Source organism: Tympanuchus pallidicinctus, unplaced genomic scaffold, assembly GCF_026119805.1.
Source record: "Tympanuchus pallidicinctus isolate F22 unplaced genomic scaffold, pur_lepc_1.0 scaffold1, whole genome shotgun sequence".
Taxonomy (NCBI): domain Eukaryota; kingdom Metazoa; phylum Chordata; class Aves; order Galliformes; family Phasianidae; genus Tympanuchus; species Tympanuchus pallidicinctus.
This window is the reverse complement of record NW_026294618.1, coordinates 45,520,052-45,542,892: the sequence shown is the minus strand read 5'-3', so window position 1 is coordinate 45,542,892 and position 22,841 is coordinate 45,520,052. Positions and strand designations below refer to the sequence as shown.

Sequence of the window (22,841 nt, the reverse complement as noted above, 5' to 3'; positions counted from 1 at the left end):
TTCTCTGCTGACTTTGCTCAGGACCTGTTTTTCTGGTTCTCATTTCCTAATTGAAAATATTAGTGCAGTCAAGATCTCAAGTCCCCCCTTAAATACTAGTCTGGATATGCTATCAAAGGAGAAAATTACATTGGCCTGATGTGTTCTACTTCTGAGAAGCTGATCTTGACTAATTCTTACTGCTTTATTTATCTGTATGTGTATTTTCTTTGGTGCATTTTCAGTTATTTTGGCTGATTTTTCTGTAAGTCCCTTTGTCTTTGCTTCATAACACTGTCATTCCATAACACCCATGTCTCATTCTGTCTGTCCCTCCATTTTCTTTCTTCTTAATCTCCAGCCACTTCTCTTTCCTCTATCTTTTTTTTTTTCCCATTTATTTTATGAAACTGTACCTAAAATTGGTATCCTATTTGCTTTTCTCCAGTTCTCTAGACTATCTCTCTTCTTCTTGTCAAGCTCTCTCACTAATGGCCCAGAAATTGTTTGGTTAATTTCCTAATGTGTGAATCATTTCAGGACTATTTTTTAATTATTATTTTAAAATATTATTATTTCCCTCACTTGGCAAGCCGTAGATAGAGTTGTCCAAGTTTAACACTCTTGGTAGCAGCAAGCACTATATGTCTCAGTGGTTACATTGGCTGTAATAATTTTAGGGTAATTCCTTCTCATTGCTCTCACATGCTGCTAGGAATACAGAGACCATAAATATTGCCAAACCACAAGTGTTTTTACCAGTTTAGCTGATTTATGCAACATGATGGAGAAAATATCATCAGGCAATGCTTGTGCGACCAATCCTGTCTATGTTAGAGGAATAGATGGAGAAGTTTTTAAACTTTTTATTTATGGGTGTCTCTGATAAATGTGGCACAGTTGTTAGAACTGATAGTGAAGACAATTAATTTCACAAACTAGTTAAGCCATTTTATTTTAATGCCATCTGGAAAAAAAAATCTCTAATAGATGTGTTTTTGTTGTTTTATTTTTAAATTATTATTTAATGCACAAGATACACATGCATTTCAGCTCATTGGGCAGCTGGCTAGCAAGAACTAGAGTGTTTCATGTATACAGTCGTCTGAGCTGATTTCCCAGTAGTTTTTCTCTTGTTTTCCCACAGTAAGTCAGCTGAAATGCAAATATTTTCTTCTGCTATCTGTAGTACTGAAATACAGTTTGGACTGAGCAGACTTCTTATAAATATGCTTAGTAGTCACAAAAAAGTAATTGTAAAAATTAACAGAAATAATATCCATGAGGACTCTTTGTTTCCGTACTTCAGTTTGTCAGTATTTTATAAAGGTGTGAACATGTATTGGTAAGAATGAATACTAATAGCCAGCTCAAAATTTAAAATCGTGCACCTGCATACAAACTGTCTCTCCAAAGTAGGTACCATCCTTCCTTCCTTCCCAAAAAGCCAAACTATTCCCAAGCAGACACTGCCGGTAGGGAATGGAGCAGCCACTTGAAGGAGCAGAGCTTACTTTATTTTCAGTACATGAGAACGGCCTCAAAGCGTCACTAGAGAGCTATCAGTAATTTGGTCCTAGCTTCATTTTGAGGTTTTTGGGCTTCGTGATTTTTTGTCACTTAAGAACCGTTTCTAATTTGATCCTTCTTATTTCCTAAAATACCCATCGCTATCTGTACCTCTGAAAATGCCCAGGCCACTCGGATGTGGCTGGAAGCCTTTTGGAATCACAGTTCAACTTTTATGAAGGCAAAGAGCACGAACTAAGAAAAGAAACTAGCAAAGAGCATGAACTAGAAAAGAAACAAGGATCTTAAAAAAAGAAAAAGGAAGTTGGTAATTAATTCCCTCCCCCTCCATAATCTTGACCAAGACAAATAGAAATGAGATTTTAACAATGGTAGGAAGTAAAACTGCCTAACCTTTTTGCTTTAGCCTGGGTACTTTTTCAGAGCAGGGTCTGTCTCCTCAATGTTTATGCAGTGCCCGGCACAAGCCAGGCTCATATTTAATTTGGGCCTTTGGAGCCAGCATCACAGTGCAAGTTTTTCCAAGCAGTAGTTCTAATGGGACCGTGCTTTTGTTTGTGCTGCTGCTCAAACACGGTTCCCAGCACACTCGCCTTCAGGATTCAGTCCTAATTGGACCCTTCACTGCTATTTACTATTATATTGCCTTTGACACAGCAGATAGATGCTAAATGTAGCCTGCTAGTTTTTTTTTTTTTTATTTGTTTGTTTTTTTTAATGTCCAATCTCTCTTGTAAATGGTGCATTTCCTACCCCTGTGTTGCTCCAGTTGAATGCTGCTGGGAACATCCTGTGTTTAGCTCCTCTCCGCCGTGTTTGTCATTTGAACTCATGGCTTTCCTGAAGAGCTACATTACATATGTTCCTCTTTTTTATCTTTGTCACAGGAGATAAGGAACCTTTTATTTCTCCTGCTATCCTCAGGAACACTTCAGCACTTCCATGTTCTGCAGCTTGAAATGACAGACTCACGCAGAACGTTTCCAGTGCAGGTATTGCTTCTTGTAATTACACCTAGCATGTAAAGCATTTAGGAAGAGATGAACTTCAGAAGAACTGTTTTGCTTTTGCTTCCATGTATCCAAAGATTATTAAACTAATGACTATCATAACTTGTATGCAATAACAACAACAAGATGCAAGTCAAAGCCCTAAAGCCTCTTTAGATTAGATTAGATTAGATTTGCACTGAGGTTTAAATAGAGAACAGTGGGATTTGAATCTCTTCTCAGTTCATTCAAGTTGATGGTCCTATTCTAATATCACAGTGAAGGTATTTTCTCCTTCTTTCTCATTTTGTTCCCAATTTGTAATTACATCAGAAGCTTTGTGATCATGAAACAACAACTTTCTGTGTAGGCAACACAAAAGCAAAAAACTTACTAAGGTAAGACAGAGTTTGGTGGACATCAGTGATCACTAAATTCAATATTTCTGTATCAAAAATAAACTTCTCTGGGCAATGCTTTATCTCTTTGAGCCTCTAAATACTTTTATGCACCATCATTTCATTGTATAGCTCTGCCAAGTGTTAGACTTAATATGGAAACAGCAGGGGAGAAGTGAGGTGTGATGAACCTTCGGGGTGTAACACTTACACAGATAACAACAAGAGAAAATTTCCAGTGGTATTCCATTATTATCATTTTATCATTTGTGACAGCACAATGTGTGAGTCCTCCTGTCTGCTTTCAATCCCCTAATTCACACAAATGTGATCAGTTTCTTCATTTTTGTGTTGTCCACACTCCATTTCTGTTGGAATACAGGTGGATACAGCCCAGAAGAATCAGACATTTCCCTTAGCAATAACAACATTTAAGGGTGAATTTCAGAAGCACTTTTCATTGCTTAACTTCACTCTCACAGAACTCAATGACAGAAGAATTAAGCCAAAATGGGTCCTTCTAAAAATTCCATATATGTTTAAGTTTACAAATGATATTGTTTCCATGTGATCATTTACTCACAAAGCTATGCATTTAACAGCAGAATAAATTACTGGAAAAGAATTCAAATAAACCTAAATAAATACATTCAGGAAATAGGCTCAGGGAATTTTTCCAAGTATTAATCTCTCCACTCTTTTACATTTTCTTGCCCGATATTCATTAGGAACTAAATATGTAGGTAAGATATGCAAAAATAAAACCAGAGGGTGGGGGGGGATCATGTTCCTTCAAGTACTGTGAGCATCAGCCCATGATTTTTGTCATTTTTTCATTATCAAAATGGAAAATATTTGCTTCTCCTCAAAGGTACAATGTCTTGTTAAACTTGCTTTAACAGGCTCCTGAACCGCAATGTAAGGCTTGTGACTGGCTTCATGATTCATTCCTCAAAAATGTTACCTTAATCAATTTTGGATTCTGTTTCCTTGTGGTTTTCAAAGGGGGCTAGGCTTCGCACTCCAGTGGAGACGGTATCTCTTGTAATTAAATTACATTTGTTAAAGACAGAAGGTGGAGTATTTTACACCTATGACAACTTGCTCAGCTTGCTCCAGAGGGTCAGGAAAAAATCTAATTTAGTTGATGAAGTTTTATTTTGGGGGTGGTTTGTTTTTTTTTCCCCATTGTCTTTGTTGTTGTTGTTTCTTTTGTTTATATATTTTTGGTGGTGGTATTTTTTGTTTGTTTGCATGTTTTCTTTTTTTTCCTCACTTACCTTTTATAAAGGCCCTGTCTGTGCAGGTCTTTACTTGCTGGTCCAGAAGGGCTCTTGTCCAATGAGGAGCCTGTTACCAACAGCTCCGCAATGGAGTTTGTTTTCTTTGAACAGCAGGTCACTCTTGCAAGCATGGCTTTTGTGTTATCAAATTAATTTAAAATATTCAGGTGGGTCTACATACCAACTTCCAGAAAGAGAACTAATTCAAACAGGGCTAGCAAGTCACTTCTTGCTGCTATTGCAGCTACTTAGGAAGTATCATTTCCCTAACCAAGAGATCCATAGCTACCTTATTTACCTTATTTTCTTTGTCTCTTTTGGAAACCAAGCTGTGACATTAAGGAGACAGTCTAGTTTGAACAATTTCTGCTTGCACTATACCTAAAAATTAATCTCTGGTTACAGTGGTGTCTGCTAGGAGCAACTATCAGATACTTTCATAGGGTCATAGAATGGCTTGGGTGCGAAGGGACCTTAAAGCCCATCTAGACCCAACCTCCTGGGGTGGGCAGGGCATCCCAGGACCAAATCCAGCCTGGCATTGAGCACCTCCAGGGACGGGGCATTCATAGCTTCTCTGGACAGCCTGTGCCAGTGCCTCACCACCCTTTGAGTAAAGACCTTCTTCCTAACATCAAACCTAAGTGTCTTCTCTTTTGTTTAAAGCAAGTACCCCTTGTCCTGTCACTGACCATGTAAAAAGTCAGCCTCCCTCCTGCTGATAAGCTCCCTTTAAGTAGTGAAAGGTCACAATGAAGCGTCCGCAGAACATTTTCTTCTGCAAACTGAACAAGCCCAGCTACCTCAGCCTGTCTTCATAGGAAAGGTGCTCCAGCCCTCTGACCATCCTTGTGGCCCTGGTCTGGACTGTCTCCAAAAGCTCATCATCTTTCCTGTTTTGGGAGCCCCAGACCTGGATGCAATACTTCTCAGGGGCCTCACAAGGGCAAATGAGAGAGGGACAATCACATCATTCTCACTGTTGGCCATTCCTCTTTTGATGCAGCCCAGGATACTGTTGGCCTTCCAGGCTGCAACAGCACACTGCTGGCTCATGTCCCGCTTTTTGCACACCAGGACCCCCAAGTCCCTCTCTGCAGGGCTGCTCTCAATAGGTTTTTTCTCCCAGCCTGTGCTCACATCTGGGATTGCCCCAGTCCAAGTGCAACACCTTGCACTTGGTCTTACTGAACCTTACAAAGTTCTCATGGACTCACTTTTCAAGCTTTCCGGGTGTCTCTGGTATCCCTTCCTCATTACCAACAGTATGAGCTGTGCTACTGGAAAGAACTTCAGAAAGCAGCACTGATTGGCTGAGAACTCTATCTTCCAAGCTCTCTTTTAGCATAGGTCATCACATACACAAACACAAGAATTAACCTAAGAATCCCAAATCCTGGAACATTTACCTACTCGATGGTAACAAGACACATAACACAAGTAACTGTTCCCTGTTCTTGCAGTTGTGGAATGGGAATGGCGTTGGATATTTTAATACTCTTCAGTTCTTCAGTTTTCTCCTAGGAGAACTGCCCACTGATTCTATACTTCAAAAACAAAAGAACAAAACAAAAACAAACAAAAACTCCAGAACCCACAAAGACACACCTATTTTTACTGACTAATGAATTTGCTTCTTTATCTAAATCCATCACAGCTTTGAGAGCTCATATTCCTCATATCTTATTTGGGTCTTTCTAACTGTAAGCAGCAATGTCCTCTTTCATCTGGATCTTTGTAGTTCACCTCTGGACAGACATGTCATCCTGTAACAAAGACTAGGGGTGAAGACATATAAATAGTACTTGTGGTCCTCCTTTCAAAACTTCAAAACATTCTGCAGATACTAACTGAAGCTTTACATCACCCCTGTCAGATAACATCCATATCCTAAGAGAGAAATGTTCAAAAGCAGTCTTGTGCTTCCATGCTTCAGAGCACTGGAACAGGCTGCCCAGAGAGGTTGTGGAGTCTCCACTGGAGATTTTAAAAACCTTCCTGGAGGCTTTCGTGTGTGATCAGCTGTAGTGAACCTGCCTTAGCAGGGGGGCTGGCAGCAGGCCTTAGAAGCACACCACCTCAAGCTAAAGGGGACTTTCAGTAAATGTGTACTTCACTGCAGCAGCACCTCCTCCTTTCCTTTATTCAAGTACCACCAGGCCTGCTTTTCTCAGGCCAGTCAGATTTAGTTGCAATTGTAACAGTTCCCATTCATCATCAATTAGCTGAGGTCCTCTCCATCAAGGCCAAATTATCCTCTTTGCCAACAGTATGTTAAAACCACAATTTACTATTTGCACTTGCTGTTTACTTCAGGAAGGAAACTACCTGCTTCATTCCAGGCTAGTGACCTGAGTATGGTCTAACAGCTGTCAAGGCCTGGAAGCAGGCTGCCAGCAGACATGCTGCTCCATCGTGGAGAGCACCTCTTAAAAAACAAACACTGAAATGAGTTAGGTGCCACAAATGATGACTTTATACCTCTCTTTTACCACACAAATAGTATAAATAATAAATTCACAGCACTCATTTCATAGATAACCATTTATTGGTATTACCATTTTTGACTGGCACGTGTATTATGCTAGGTTTTGTTTTTTTTTAAAAAAAAAAAACACACACACACAAAAGGCCTTGCAACCTAGAGAATAAAATAAAAACAAAGCAAGTAGGTGGAAACTTTTGAGCCTCATCTCATCTTCCATAATTGTAGTCCAAAAGTTAGCTGTTTCGATCTCTATTAGATAACAAAAAAAGTTCCCAAAATAGAACACTCCCTTCCAGAATCACTCCTATGAGCAACACTGCATCAAGCACCATCAGTGAGGTTCTTAGGGAAGTCAGAACTTGGTATGGAGATGCTTGGTTCTTACACAGTAGTTGTGTGCATAGGTAGGAAGGTGAGCACTCCCCAAGCAGAAGCAAAAGCCCACACTCAACATCTTTCACCCCCTGCAGATTTTTCTTTTCCTTGCCTTGTTTCCTTGCCTGAAAGCAAGGTTTCTACATTTTCTCTATCATAACTCCCAGGACCACATACAGAACTCAAGTACTTGAGGTCAGGCATTGCAGTTTGGAGAGCCTGAAATCAAGTGTAGATTTTAGTAAGATAGGCATGGAGTCTGAAAGAACTTCTGTACAACCAAGTTTTGACCTTGAACAAGGAAGATAGGTGCCTCTGTCTAAGGAAACAAACATAAAATGAGAAAATCTCTACAGTCTCTAAATGAGTAAAATGAGATTTCAATGTTTTACCTAAAATTGTGCCATTGTTCCAACACAACAGAAGCTATCTTGTTCACAGAAAGCGTAACGTCTGCTTAAAAAGAACACTGACAGCTCACAAGACAGGCAAATCAGCTTGAAATCACACATTTTAAAGTCACATGCATTTGAATTCTGAATCTGTTGAAATAATACTATGCTTAGTATTTTCACCCAGGCATAACAGCACGCAATGTAGGAAAACAAAGGCATAAAACTTTCTTGGTGAGATTAACCATGTCTCCATCAGTGAACATCCACCCTGTTTATTTTCCTCACAAATAATTGAGGATATTCTAAAACACTCCCACATTCTATGGGAGAGACAGCCCCTCAGGGATGTGGATGCTGTGGCACAATTCTCCCACCAGAGGAGGCAGCACAAAGCTCCTCCATTCCCACTATTCCAGATCCATACCGATTCCCTTCTTCTTAAACAGCATGGTTGAAATGTGGCATAGTTGGAATTCCGTCGTAACATGGAATTGATTTTCTTAGGACTTATTTTTGAAACTGTATGGGTATTAGATCTGGAAAGTGATTGCATGTTACAAAGTTCCACCCAAGGAGCCTGGCTGCTGCAGTAGAAATGATCTTGCACCTCCAGGAACTGGAAGTGGTTCAGTATACAGTATCAGCCAGGGGAGGAAGGAACCAATGCAGAGGCTTCAGGAGAGCAAGTTCAGAAAAAATCTGACAATTTTTTTCTTCATTTCTACACAAATATTTTGACAAAAAAAGAAAAAAAAAAAAAAAAAAAAAAAAAAAGAAATTCAGACTTCGCTTTAAGAATCCTTGGATTTAAATATATATATTTATTAAAAAGAGACATTGACTCTATGGCCAAGACATCATGCGTCTTAGAACAGGTTTTTACAGCCATGTTATAAAAACCCCTTAGCAAAGCAGTTATGCACTAGACTTCAAACACATGTACTCCAAGAATGACACTGGTGTGGAGGATCTTGTTTTACATCCATTTATTTTTGTCCCTCAGCAATTATAGCATAGTTTCAATACATTTCTAAAGCTATAGAGAAATACCAGGGCAACTAGAGTACATACAAGCCAAAGTTAAAATGGTAGACAGCTGAATAAAAAAAAAAAAAAAAAAAAAAGAAAAGAAAGAAAGAAAAAAAGAAAAAAGTACGCATTCAGCAGGAAATCTACTATACTTCATTCAGTTTAGGCTTTGTTCTTTAGGGAACAAGGTGCTAACGTGCCATTTTCTCATAAAATGAATCATAATTGCTTCCAAAGAGTTTCCGCTGAAAATTTAGGTGGAAGCAAATAAGTGTAACACTAAACTTTCTCCTATAAACTTAGAAGCAACACTTTCTTGAATCAATTTCCACCCTCCAAATATCACTACTGCCTTTCTTACATGAGCCCACTGTTTTATTAAGGCATAATATGCCCTGAGCAAAATGCTGGATATTAGCCAAAAAGCCTAACAATTAAAGGCAAGCACCATGTGATTATTTTTATAGACAAATTTTGGAATTTGTTTTGTAACTCACCTGCAGTTGGGAGTAGCACTTGAGGAAAAAAAGAGAAAATATTGCTTTTAATTACCTTGAGCAGAATGGCAGTGTTAATACCCCCTTTCTCCCTCCAGGCTAAGTTTTTGAGCTAATCATCTAGGTACCTAAGTAGGGACAGCATACTAAGACATAAACAGGGACATCTGTCCAAGAGCTTAATTTTCAGGCAACTCAGCACACAAAAATAAATCAGCGCCCCACACTAAGCAATTCCAATTACATCTCGTTTTCCTCAAGAGGCCAGAATCTCACGTGCTGGATACCTCTGGTCTTAAAGCAAGATGGAGCCTGGACAGCAACATCACACGCCTTGCGTGCTCAGCCTGCCTTCCAGTCCTCCTCTTAAATCCAGGAAAGCTGCAATTTACCCAGCCCACTGCTATAAGCACAGCCTTACAGAGCCTGGGATTACGAAGGCAGCTTTCAAAGCTTGCGCCAACAGCAAGCAGCATCTCTTTCTCTCTACAAATTTAGGCAATACCAGCCCATTTAAGCTACCAGAGTATCCATGAAAGAAACACGACCAAATTATACATTTTATTCACATTTATTTTTCGCTTTTAGTGTGCTCACAGAAAATTAGAACACCTTAAGCAGGAGTTTAATAGCAATTTTTGTAAGCAAAGTTACATTCCATCTCTAAGTCAAATTGGTCAAAGCTTCTCCAGTATTTACAAAAACATGATAGACAAGATGCTACACAAAAAAAAAACATTGCATCTGAAGAGTTTTCCTTTATTTTCAAAGACAACTGGAAAAGAAAGCGTCGTCTGCTGTAATCAAAAACATACCACAGTATAAACAGTAACCATTCCACTTATCACAGCTTGGTTGAGTTTAAAATTTGTGTTTAAAAGGTCCAAGATGACTGCAGTTTTACAAAAAATGGGCAGGGTGGAAAGAGTTGCAAACTTCATGTGCTTCTGGATATCAAGATTTGTTTTTATACAATAGTCACAGTTAAAAACACCCTGCTGGTAATACATAATTACACTTTATTAAGGTCATAAACCAGCAATAAACAATAAAGCCTATACAACTTGTATTTCTACTTAATCACTGACTGATACAGCTAACATGAGATAAGTGAAAAGTTCCTATGGTTTAAATGAATTCCTAAGACTATGATCTCTTTATCTGGGTATTGATTTTTTTTTTCCTTTCCTTCTTAATCAAGACTTGTAGTGTTGTAAACCTTATAGAACATCTGCCTCACAAAATACATCGTAATAACTTTCTTTTAAAAAAAGACTAACCCCTCACATCATGTCTCGTGGCACGTTCTTGGCAATGGATGCGCCACGGATCCCCCACTGTGGCCCCTATCACTTCATCGAGATCCCTTATCGACCCACCCATCTCCTTCATATATGGGCGCGTCCACAGACTGACAAAGAAAGTTTACATTTCGAATAAAGATGCAAAGTATGCAAAACAAAACAAAAAAAAAAACGAAAAAAAAAAAAACCGAAAAAACATTTAATACTGATGCAAAAAAAAAAAAAAAAAAAAAAAAAAAAAAGAAGGAAGGAGGCGGAGGGAGGCGGCGAGGCCCTCCTTCGCCCGTTGGAATGGTGGTAACAGAATGATTTGAGATGGGAAATCTGCGGGGAGAGAAAAAAAAGAAACGAGATATCTTTTAAATCAATCCCTGGTTGTAGACAAGTTCTCCGAAACCAGTACCTGGCACCACTCCAACAAACAAACAGGGGGAGAAAAGTTCGTCGGCGCGGAGCGGCGGCGGTTCTTACTCCGCCGGTTCGGCGGGGCCCTCCGGACTGCTCTCGGACGGGGCCTCCTGCCGCGCCGCCGCCGGCTCCTCCGCGGGGGCCGCCTCCTGCTCGCCGCTGCCCGCCTCGCTTGTGGCGGCGGCACCGGCCTCCTCCGCCGCCTTCTCCTGCTGCTGCTGCTGCTCCTCGGCCGCCGGGGCCTCTTCTCCCGCCGCCTTCTCGGGGGCGGCCTCGTCCGATTTGGCCTCCTGCGAGTCCCCCACCTCCTCCTTCGTCGCCTCGGCGCTGCCGGCGGCGGCCGCGCTGGCCTCCTCGGCCGCGGCCTTGCCCTCCTCGCCGCCCGCCGCCTCGGGGGCCGCGGCTGCCGCCTCCTCCTTCCCGCCCTCGACAGCGGCGGCGACGCCGCCCTCGCTCTCCGCCCCTTCGCCGGCCTCCTTTTTGTTCTTTTTGAAGGAGAAGCCGCTCAGCTTAAAAGACTTCTTGAAGGAAAAGCGCTTCTTTTTTTTTTTCGGGGTCTCGCTGCTGGACGAGGGGGTCGCGCCCTCCTCAGTCTTGGGGGAGGCCTCTCCCTCCGCCGGGGAGGCCGGCTCGGTGCTTTCCGCCTCGGCCGCCTCCTTCTCGGAGGCGGGTTCCGACGAGGCCGCCTCCTCCTTGCCCGTCTCCTCGGCGGGCGCGCTGCCGTTGGCCTGCACCTCCTCCTTGCCCGCCTCCGCCGCCGCGGGGGAGGCGTCGCCGTTCACCTTCACGTGGCCGTTTTCCTGCAAGACAGCGACCGCGTTACCGGGGGCGCCGATGGGGTGGCTGCCGCGGGGCGCGGGCCCGAGCGCCCGGCCTCCCTCCCCGCGCCCTCCGCCGCCCCGCACCGGGAGCTGCTCCCCCCAGCGGCGGGTTGCTCCGTCGGACGGCCGCGAGGGGGCGCCATAGTTCCACGCGGCGGCGGCGGCGCGCACCCCCGCCCCCGGCGCGCCCCGTCCGGCCGCCGCCGCCGCCGCCGAGGCGCGGGGCGGGGGATGGAGAGGCGAGGCGAGGCGAACAAAGCTCGCCCGGCCCCGGCCCCGCGCCCGGCTGCCGGTGCCCCCACCGCCATCCTCCCGGCCGCCCCCGCCCCCCGCCCTATTTGCATGTTGCAGGCGCCCGCCAGCGCGGCTGGCTGCCCCGGGCGGCAGCTGCGGGGGCGGCGGGGGGCAGCCCGACAGCCGGGCGGCGTGCGGCGGGGAGGGGGTGGCGGGGGACCCGGCCGTGGGGAGCTGTCGAGCCCCCAGCCCCGACGGCATCGCGCCTCCACCCCTATAGGCTTCGCGCTCCTCGCCCGGCGCCGTCGGAAGGAGGTGAAGCGGACGGAAAAGCCGAGCGATATAAGGTCCTTCCGTTTAGAAGCCATCGGGACGCTCGGAATACACGAGGGATTTGTCTCTCTTTACAAAAAAAATATTAAAAAACAGTCCCCCTCCCCCGCGACGCAGGAAAGATAACCATTCAGAGAAAGAATCATTCAAAGCCAAACCCGTGTTTAAAATATAAAGAAAGGATCCCTTTGCCTTGAGTCGCAAAGATAAAAGGATTGCCCGTATTCTCCATTGAACGTGCCACCGGGGTATCAAAGGAAGAAGAATTAGACAGGATGCAAAAGAGAGTCCGTCGAAGTCGGCTTAAAAAAAGGAGTAGGTTTAATTTTTTGGAATCTTTTTTTTTTTTTGCTTTGTTTTTTTGTTTTTTGTTTTTTTTACCTGTCCATTCGCCTTGGAGGGAGATGCGGCCACCGCTTCCCCGGGCTTCTCGGCGGCGGCTTCGCCCTTCGCAGCGGTCTTGGAGAACTGGGCACCCATGCTGGCTTATTCAACAAAGAAACTCAACAGATCCAAAAGGAGGGGAAACAAAGAGCGTCGAGTCGGTATAAATAGCGGGCGACCGGCAGCGGCAGCGACACACACACACACCAGAGGGGGAAAAAAAAAAAGAGAAGAGAGAACAGAACCGATTATAATGCACTCCTTTTAAAAAAATTTAAAGTTGAAGAGATCAAAAAAAGCAGCAGCAGCAGCAGCACAGGAGGGAGGGGAAAAAAAGGGAGGAAAAAGTCGAGCAAAAAAAAAAAAAAAAAAAAAAAAGGAGCCCAAGTTTAGTAAAAAGAAGTAATAAAAAATCCCAGATTTGTAGCCGTACTGTAGACAAGGAGAAAATGGAGAAATCTCCCTGGTTGCTAATAAGATGCGGAGTCCAACGCCCAAGTGCACAGATGAATGGGCTTCCCGAGCGGTGACGGCAGCCCTCCGCCCGGCGCCGGCCAATCGCCGCCGCGCCACACAAAGGGAGGCGGGGCCTGGCCGCCCTGCGAACAATGGAGCCGCGATGGCAGCGGTTTGAAATCAGCCCCCGGCCGATAATGAATGTGCCGCTCCGGCGCGGGCGGGCGCGCGGAGCTCCGCGCCGAGGAGCGAACAAAACACCCAAATAAAGCGGGGCGGGCGGGCAGGGACAATGGTGCGCGGGGCGTGCGAGGAGCCCGGGCGGGAGCACGAGTGTGAGCCCGTCCGCCCGCCCGCCCCCACCCGCTGCCGCCGTGAGAGCAACAGATAGTGCGCGAGCCCGGGGCGGGGGGAGCGGGAAGGAGGGGATTTTCTTTATTTTATTATTATTATTATTTTCCTCCTCCTTTTCTTCCCTAGGTTTAATTGGTCGCGATTGTTAAATCGCCCCCAATTTGGAAGGTATTTCAACCACGTAGATCGGGTTTCGCCAAACGCGATCACGAGGCGCGGGGAGTGGGTCTGTAGGCCAGATGTGGCCGGGCAGCGACCGCCCCCTCCCCCCGCGCGATACGGGCTCGGAATAAAATACGCGGCCATCAGTCCGCGGCCCTAATTAAGCTCCGCTGTCTGATTATCCTCGAGTTGTGTTTTCAAAGTATTTTCCGCCGCGGTGACCCACTTCCAGTCCCGCGTTTCCGCGCAGGAGCAGCGGGTGCGCAGCCCCCCGGCGAGGTGCCGCGGTGCCGGAGCCGGGGCGCTCCCCTCGGGCGGCTGCAGTCGAGGCGGCTCCCAACGATTCCCTCTCTCGAGGGTGCGAAACTGCCATCGCTCCGCGCTGGGAAACGCTTTCCCGACCCCCGCCCCCCTCCACCCATACACCCCCGGTGCCCCCTCCGTTTAAAGCAGTAGAGCGTCAGAGCGGCCCTTCCCCAACGTGCGGCTCATCTCTCCCTGCACGCTCGCTGCTTATAAGCGCGGAGGGAGAAGCGATTCCCATAGTGAAGGGCTGCGAAGCGGGGACGCGCGGCTACGCCGCCCACCTCCCTCCCCCTGCTGATCGCCCGGTGCTGAGGGGCTTTGTGTGACCGCCGCGTCCCCGCAGCAGTGATTTGCAGGGAATCGGTCCAGGGAATATTGAGGGTTGAGGTCAATTTTTTTTTTTTTTTTTTTTTTTAATATGGGTTTTTTTTCGGGAAAAAGGAAGCATCTGCCATTGCACATCGCCCCCCTCCCGGCCCCATCGCTGCCAGCCGCTCCCTTTGTCTCGGCCGAGCAGAGACGAGCGGCTCCCGCGGGGAGCCCTCGCGTGCCCGCGCCCTCCGTGGGGCGGGGCAGAAGGGGTGGAGGGACCGCCGCGCCCTGGGGCTACCCCAGAGCCGGGGCGCTTTCCCCGCCATGGTCCGGAGCCGCCTCCCGCGGGCGGCGTCGCCTGCGGCCCCGCGGCGAGTGGGAACGGGGTCGTGGCGATGGCCGGAACCCCCCAATCCGGACACGCCCGCCCGGGGAAGGCGGCCGGGGCACCGCGGGTGCTCGGCGGCCGTTTGCGCGACGGAGGGGCGAGGAGAGGCGGAGATCTTCGTGAGCCACTTCCCGAGGGAACTCCGAGCTTGGGGCTTGCTCTGTTCCCTCTTCATTTGGATCGTGATTTTTTTTTTTTCTTTTTAATTATTATTTTGTCTTTTTCACACTAGTCGAGATACCAGCTCACAGGAGAGACTTTGAAGACTGTGCCAGGACCTCACAGCCAGCACTAGAAGCCATCCATTCGTCAACCTGCATCAGGATTTCACCTGCGTGGGCATCTGCGAGTTCCCTTTCTGCTGTAGCAGTGTGTGGATCTCAGAGCGGTGGCACTGAAAGACTGCACAGAGCGGCTGTGGGAGTTTTGGCGGCATATGCTTTGCTAACTCGGTGTGGTTTTCAACCGTTTCTATGTTTTACAACTTCGGAATAAAGAAAAAAAAAAGAAGGAAAAGTTTTGTTTGAAATTATTCTGGACTCTCAGATCCTTGAGTTGTTCTCTAAAGCGGACAAACAAGAAGCCAGGAATACCTGTACACTGCCTGTCAGTCCCAGTGCTTTGCAACCTGGACAGTTCTGTTCTAACAGAGACTCCTTGATGTGAGGTGCCACCACCAGATGTAACCCCGTGGCTGGCCTATGGCCCAGTAACTGCTGGGCTGCTCAATATCACACCACACCTTTAGGACTCCAGAAGAACAGATACGCTGCAGGGGAGATTCCTCATTCTTAATCTCGCACTTCACTTTAGTTCTTGATCTTTTCATCTCCTTCCAAAGGGAAAAAAGAAAGGGAAAAAAAGAAACAAAACAAAAGAAAACCCGCCAACAACCCCCCACCCTGATTGGTGTATTGCAGAAGGACTAATGAGATATGAGTGTGGAACACACCGTTGTGCTGCAGCAGCTTCCACACACAAAGGTCATAGAATCATAGAATATCCTGAAGTTGGAAGGGACCCCCAAGGACCATCTTGCAGCGTTTCTCTGGCAGGACCAATGATGTACCAGGTGCTTACTGATTTAACATTTGAAAAAATGATTCCACTGTAAATGTATTTTGGCATCTACCACAAGAGCTGTGTCAGCAAGTATTTATATCCCTTGTGTACCATGGCAACATTTCTAAGAACATCAACTGAGGGACAGCTCTGAGATGCCCAAAAGTGAACAAGAAAGGGCTCTGGGTTCCCCTCCCATTGCCATACCAAAGGCCATGCCTCACCCTAGCCCATTTTCTGATCCCCAGTTGCACACTGTACCCCCAAAATCGGCTTGTCAGCAGTGCTTCTACAATGACCCCTCTCAGCATGCTTTGCCCGAGATTGGTTTCACGCTCTCCTGTTGGGAAGAGCTGAGATAGGGCTGATGGAAAGTCAGGGTGGTGCCGCCCAGCAAACCCACAGAGCCGCTGCCTCCCAGCTACGGCTGCTCACCTGTGACACAGTGTTTGCTGATACTGAGTGTGTGCCTCACAGCTGCTCTCAGAGCTCCAGAAAATCCATCTGTGACACCCAGCCCCAGCCAGGGTAAAAGTACTGCAATCAGCACTTTTAATTCCAGTTAGATGTTGAAACTTTCAGAAACTTGTCCCAACTTGTTACCTGTAGACGGGACACAAATGTATTTTAACACGTTTGCTGGCAAATGCGCTAAAATGTAACACACCCCATCAACACTGCGGGTCTGAAATCATGTTAATTAAAAGTTTTTCACTGACACTTTTTTTTTTTTTTTTAAATACACCTTTATCCTCGTCCAGACAAGCCTTTAAAGGAAAGTGAATCTCAGGGCGGTTTTGGAAGCAGGAATGCAGTGTTTACAGGAATCCTGATCTGGCATATGAGTTCTGGTGGTCCTGGCTTTGCCTCTCCTATCCAGGCCTTCTCCGAGAGGTGCTGTAATCTCAGGGCCATGGGGAGCTTCTCTCTGCCCGATCAGGGCAGTAGCTGCACCAAAATGATCCTACCAATAGATAGCGTTCCCTATGTGCTTGTCTGCCCTGCAGCCCTCTCCTGGCTTGTAATTAGGGAAAAACAGTGTAACATATGCATAAAGAAGAAAACACCTTCCTTTCCTATCAGGCTGGGAATAGTGAGGAAACATCTTCCTTGTTTTAGTTTGTATACACTGATATGAGAGAACTGGACTGCATGAGCTGAAAAATATATAAAAAAATTCAAGTTCTGAAGCTAAATGCAGATTTATAGAATAGTTGCATCTTTTCCTGATTCCAAGAAATGAATATTTCATAATATCCTCATCAACACTGAGATTTCTCATTGGCCCATTGTTTTGGTTCCTTCAAGCTTCATTTGGGCTTGGTACGATGCTATCAAAGCTTTTAACCTTTACATCACTCCCAGCCATTACAAGCCTTTTACTAATATTTGCCAAGCTTTTATTAACTGAATACATTCTACAATGTTTGTTAAATAGAATCCAGACTGTTTGAATGTCCGGTGTGCTGTGAAACTGGAAACTTGTCCGGTGTGCTGTGAAGCTGGAAACTTAACACAGCTTGTATGTTTTAAAAGTACCATGCAGTTTGTGTTTCTCATATCTAATAAAAATATATATATCTTCCAAACAACCAATTAACCAGGCATCAGTAACAAGGCTTGTTACTGTTGGGAAAAAAAAAAAAAAAAAAAAAAAAAAAAAAAAGAAAGGAAGACTTGCAAACTAAAATCAAAAATAAGAAAAAATAACAAAAAATCCAACCCAATCCAAACAAAAATTCCTTAAATCATAAGACACAAAACCACTCCAGTATAGCTCAAGGTCCTCTCTCAGGAGCAATCACTGCAAGAAACAACAGCTTCCACGCAGGGTGTGAATGCACCACAGAGTGACTGCTCCCTGATATGTGCTGCTCCTGCTTTTAAGAATTGCATTTCAGAAGCAAAAATTGGGCATCAGGCTCCATTGTATGAAGAACTAAACGGGCAAAAAGCAGAGATAGAAGCCATGCAGTGGGAGTTACACACATTTTACATCTGTCAGTTCCAGGGACAGATGTTTCTCTGGCTGCAGCTTCCCAGAAGTTTCACCCAGGCTGGGTTACCACTCTGTCAGTCATTTGCTCCCTTCATTCTTGTGCTCTAGCCCTTCAGCTCCACTCCTTCCATTGTGTGTGGCTTGGCTTTCAGTTGACCTCATGATAAACCATTTCAGAGAATTACACCAGATGAAAACTACTCCCCTCTCACTTCTTTCTTTCTTTCTTTCTCTCTCTCTCTCTCTCTATTTCTCTTTTTTTCTCTCTTTTTCTCTCTTTCTCTCTTTTTCTCCTTCCTCCTCTCTCTCTTTCTTTTGTGGAGAGGAAGGGGGAGTAGCAATTTCCTGCATGTTTAGCTTCTATACTTCTTGGTGTGGCCAAACAAGCAGTAGCAATGACATGCAAATGATAACCTGATTTGGCATAAAGGTAAGCTGTAGTCCCAGTGATGTTTGCTTTTAACAGCACCATTGCCATGCATAATCTCCCTCTCTCTGCAACTTCTATTCACTTCCATTTTCCTATTCCTCTTTCCATTTTGCTGGGAGGACTGATCTGAGTGAAAAATACATTATAACCAGGTATTCATTAGAGAGACACAGGCAAGTGATGTTTCATAATGTTTGTTTGAAAGGGCAGGTTTAATGATGAATGCTGTGTAGCTCCAGCATTTTTGCTCAACAAGCCAGCCCAGTTTTTATGAATTTCAGCTAAAGTGGGAGTGGAGAACAGAATAAGACTGTCACTATGCACAAATGACACTAAGAAGTGTCACAAGGGGAGCTGAAACTGATTTTCTGAAATCAACCAATGGAAGGGCTCAAGCTTATGAAATTTTCAACCTCCTCTCCTCAGAATCATAGAATATCACAAGTTGGAAGGGACCCATAAGAGTTATTCAGTCCAACTCCTGGCTTGAGATAGGGCCACCCAAAGTTCAGACTCTAGTCTGAGAGCATTGCCCAGATGCTTCTTGGACTCCATCAGCATGGGGCCTTGCCCACTGCTCTGGGGAGCCTGTTCAGTGCCCAACCACTCTCTGGCAAAGAACCTTTTCCTGATATCCAACCTGTCATATATCTAACCTCTCCATAGGGCTCTTGCTGTATGGAGAAAGCCAAGTGCCAGTCTATAAATTGCTGATAGGTGGAGGCTAATATGCTGGGCCTGGTTTTATGGCTCACTCTACCTGAACAAATGCACTGCAGCCACAAGGTGCAAAAGGCTAAGTCAGTACATGTTTATTATTATTATTATTACTGTTATTATTAATAATTATTATTATTTTTGCTCAAGAAGGCTTCTGCTTCAGATATCCAGAATAAACACTGTACAGTGTATCCCAAAAGCTGGCAGAAATGCATGGGATCTATATTGCCAGGTGTGCTGTTGGGGTGCAGATTTGATATCAGAGATCATCTATTCCCCAGATATACGTAAAGCTATCTAAAATAGGAAATAGAAAGCATTTGTGCCTGCCTCAGATTCTTGGATTCCTGATGCTGAGCTGTTGGGAAGTACTTCCCCTCACTCAGGAGCAGGCATGCTGACCTCCTTCCTGCCGTGAGGTGCGTTAGCCCCTTTGAAAGCTTAAGAAGCAGCCCCCTTTCATCTCGTAGCTCAATAGTGGGGCTCAGGAAACATGGCTTTAATTCCCACCTAAAAAAAATTGAATCCCTTCATTTACCTCCCTCTGCTTTTCCCATGAAGTTCTAGGGTGAGAGAGTAAGAGCACAAATGTTTTCATTTTCTCTTTCTGAAGCTGTTCAGCAAATGAACAAGAGTAGCTCTTTGGCATGAGGAATTACATAGTAATTGCTCAAAAAACAACAACAACAACAACAAAAAAAAAAACCACCACAATTCTGCAGCCTAATTGCTCAGTGTGTTCTCCTGGGAGCAGGAGAGAGCCTGCCTTAAGCCCTTGCTCCACTGAAAATGCTGCCATTTTGTACTTGTTAGGTCTTGGAGGAAAAACTTGCACCCAAGGTCCAGTTTTGACTGCAGTACGTAACCACAGTCTCCTTTTCTCTGATCCCTCAGACTCCCAGATAATCAGTTCTTTGCAACGTGGGGCTGGTGCAGCCTGGAACCTCACACTCCATGCAGAGGTAGGAGTGGATCTTGTGCCATGGTCCCTACCCCAACCCTGTGAAAGGACCTTCTCCATGAGCAGGGTAGCTCAGTGCCCAATGGGCTGAGATCACTGCTCTGGATATCAGCTAGTCAGGGGCTTCCTCTGTGCTTCTCCTGGGAATGCCTCAGGAGCTTTAAGATGAGACATGGTGCAGTGGCTGGGCACCTCTGGCTCTGCAAACCCTTAGGAGAGTTCAACTCACTTATACAGCAAGTCAAATTGTTACAGTGATATGGATAAATAGGATGAGAGCCACCAGTCTAATGGGTAACACAAATTATTGTCTGTGTGTTGAGGGGATTGATGCAATATCTTAGTGTAAGGAATTAGTAGTTAAAGCTTTTTTTTTTCTTTTTTTTTCCCTAACAGCAGCTTTAGCCATTTGCTGTATAAATGTTTCTGCATCCACATACTTAATCCTGAGTATGCAACAACTGGAACAATGGAGAGGTCATCTCTGTAGCCGATATTGCAAGAAACCACAGCTATGAGACCAAAGGCTGCAGGCCATTAAATTAAGCGTTGCTAAAACAAATAGACTAACTATTACAAATTCATTTGTTTGATTTAGAATGGCACATATGCTCAACTCAAGAGACAGGAGAGATTATTGGCTAAAGAGCTAGTTTAAGACAGGGATATTTGTGTCCATAATTCTGCCTGGCGACAATTGGACTAAGTTGCTTTAGCTACATCAGCCCTGTGAACTAAGGTGCTGGGCATTATCTGTAGTATATCTTGTGTGAGTACTGGAAGAAGATGTGGAGATAAGCACAGATTAAATTACTCCCTTCATTGATGATGTAAATTTTCTGCCTTGAACTCTCTTTCTATATCTATGTTGTTAAACACATCCTGTTCCCAAGCTGCTATCAAGCCACTGACAAGCAAAGGCAACTGGCAGGCTGTATGAATAAACAAGAGGTCCTAACTAAATACAGACTTAAAAAAGAAGCATGTAATAGGTGGAAACAGGTACAAGTGATCCAAGAACAATGCAGGAATGCTGTCATAGTGTGCAGGGATGGGGTTAGGAAAGCCAAAGCCCACCTGGAGTTGATTCTGGTGAGGGTCAAGAAGGTCTTCTACATGCGTTATCAGCTAGGGAAGACTGGGAAAAACAACAGCCCACTGCCGAATGGGACAGGGGCCCTTGTGGCAAGTGATGCAGTAAGGCCAAGATGCTCAATCTTCTTTGCCCCAGTCTTTACTGGTAAAATCAGCCTTCAGGAACATCAGGCCTCTGAGACAAGAGGGCAAGTCTGGAGCAAGAAGGCATACCATTGGTTGAGGAGAAGCAGCATAAAGGACATTAGAGTAAGCTCAATGCACAAGTCCGTGGAATCCGTTGGTACATGCCCAGGAGAGCTGAAGAAGTGCCTGACATCACTGCAAGGATACTCTTGATTGTCCTTGAAAGGTCATAGTAATCTGTGGCAGGATCCTTAGAACTGAAAGAAAGCAAGCATCTCTCCTAGCACCAAGTAGGGCAAATAGGAAGATCTGGGTAAATACAGGTTTGTCTGCTTCACCTCGTTTGTCAAGGACAGATTGTGAAGTGTTTGTTGCTGAAGATGCTCAAAAGCTGTCTGGACATAGAAATCAGCTCTCAGTGGTCCTGCATGAGCAGGGAGCTTAGATTGGACAGTACTCACCAGCGCCTTCCCATCTCAGCCATGCAGTGGCAGCATGTGATTCAGTGTGACGTATCATCTTCAGTGGGGCTCCAGCCACACCTATCCTCACTTCAGGCTCTGCCTCAGCTAAATGGTTTATGAAACATGGATATTAATACAAATTTGTATGTGTGTTGGTAGAGTAAATGCACCAAAGATTGTGACACGCTTTCAGTAAACAGGATGTACAGATGCCTCCTTTATATGTTTATAGGAAAGAGAGACTTATCTTTTTCCCCCATGTACAGTACAATTTACACTGAAAAGCAAGAAAACAATGTCTGTAATAGTGTTCTTGAAATTAGTTCTAGGAAGCTGAGAAAATCATAGGTTTAATGTGAACCCCTGCCTTTATAAGTTCCCATGACTTCTCCTGTGCTATGTTAGAGACTATACAGAGTAGAAGAAGTTGTGTCATAGTAATTTTTGTTTATTCCTTTTAAATTACACTTTCTCACACTGTGGTAAGGTTTCCCATTTCCTCCATGCAGCTATAAAAGACTAGCTTAAATCTGTTTAGGCTCAAGCAACACACATGGTCTTTTATTGACAAAAGCAGATGGTAATTTCCCGCACAATCCATTTCCTTTCCACTGGTTGGCATGTGAGATCCAGGGAATGTACTGGAGGATACGCTGTCATACCTCTCCCGCCTCTGGGTGCCCTCTGAGCATGGGAGAGCGCACGACCTGTGTGCCCACAAGCAACCTGAGTTACTGGAAACTATTTTACATTTGGCTTAGATCTATTTTGGCAGTCTTCAGATGTAACCTTTATTTCTTCCTTCTTTGCATGTAAATGCTCTTTTTATAGTTGCTATTCCTACAGAATTTATAGTTCTCTTTTCTTAAAGCTTCTCATTCCCGCTTCCTCATTTTTATTTAAGTTACTCCCTTCTCTCAGGCATGGTGTATTGCCTAAAATGTACAGTATGTTTAAGTGCTGATATCTTGCATTTTCCTCAAATCATTCCACACTGTGGCCTCTACTATCCAGTTTTCAGTCTTCATAGTGACAGTCAAGATTTCTAGCTGTTCTGCCTCTTGAGTTTATGAGGAGCATTATTTTCTTTCTACATATGCTTCCTTAAAACTCTCCCTCTACACCTACCAGCACAAAGCAATGCCCAGTTACTTCGTTGACTTCCTTTTTTTTTTTTCCTTGGCATCCTTTTGCATTTACGGATAGTTACTTGGAGTATGCAAGCTCTATAGCGTCAGGCCTACCTATATGGGCTGGTGGCACTTTGTCAGTTAGCACACGGACATAAAAAGTGCAGATTTAAGCTGCTGAGGTGCTTTAATCTTGGCAGCTTTCCAAGGTCCCTGGGCACAGTTCCCTTTTTTGCATCTTACTCAGCACTGCCCAGGAGTACATGCAGCTCCCTTGCTGTGTGGGCATAAAGCCTGTAAAGAGCTTTGGAGCAACAACTGGTTCAACACAGCACATGCAAGGAACAATTTATCTTTCATTCTTAATCCACTATACATCATGGGCACTTTCATTTCTTTAGCTCTGTCAGGATTTTTAGATTGCTTTTC

The 22,841-nt window shown here is 44.8% G+C and overlaps 1 protein-coding gene across 1 annotated transcript; it reads right to left on the bottom strand.

Moving 5' to 3' along the window:
• Positions 1-8,406: 8,406 nt before the first annotated feature.
• On the bottom strand, positions 8,407-13,070 carry MARCKS (myristoylated alanine rich protein kinase C substrate). The gene is made up of 3 exons (XM_052685594.1): positions 12,881-13,070; positions 12,445-12,565; positions 8,407-11,475 (listed from the first exon to the last, which is right to left on the bottom strand). The coding sequence occupies exons 2-3, from the start codon at positions 12,541-12,543 to the stop codon at positions 10,735-10,737; spliced, it is 840 nt and encodes a 279-aa protein (XP_052541554.1). The 5' UTR covers positions 12,544-12,565; positions 12,881-13,070; the 3' UTR covers positions 8,407-10,734.
• Between the last annotated feature and the right edge of the window lie 9,771 nt (positions 13,071-22,841).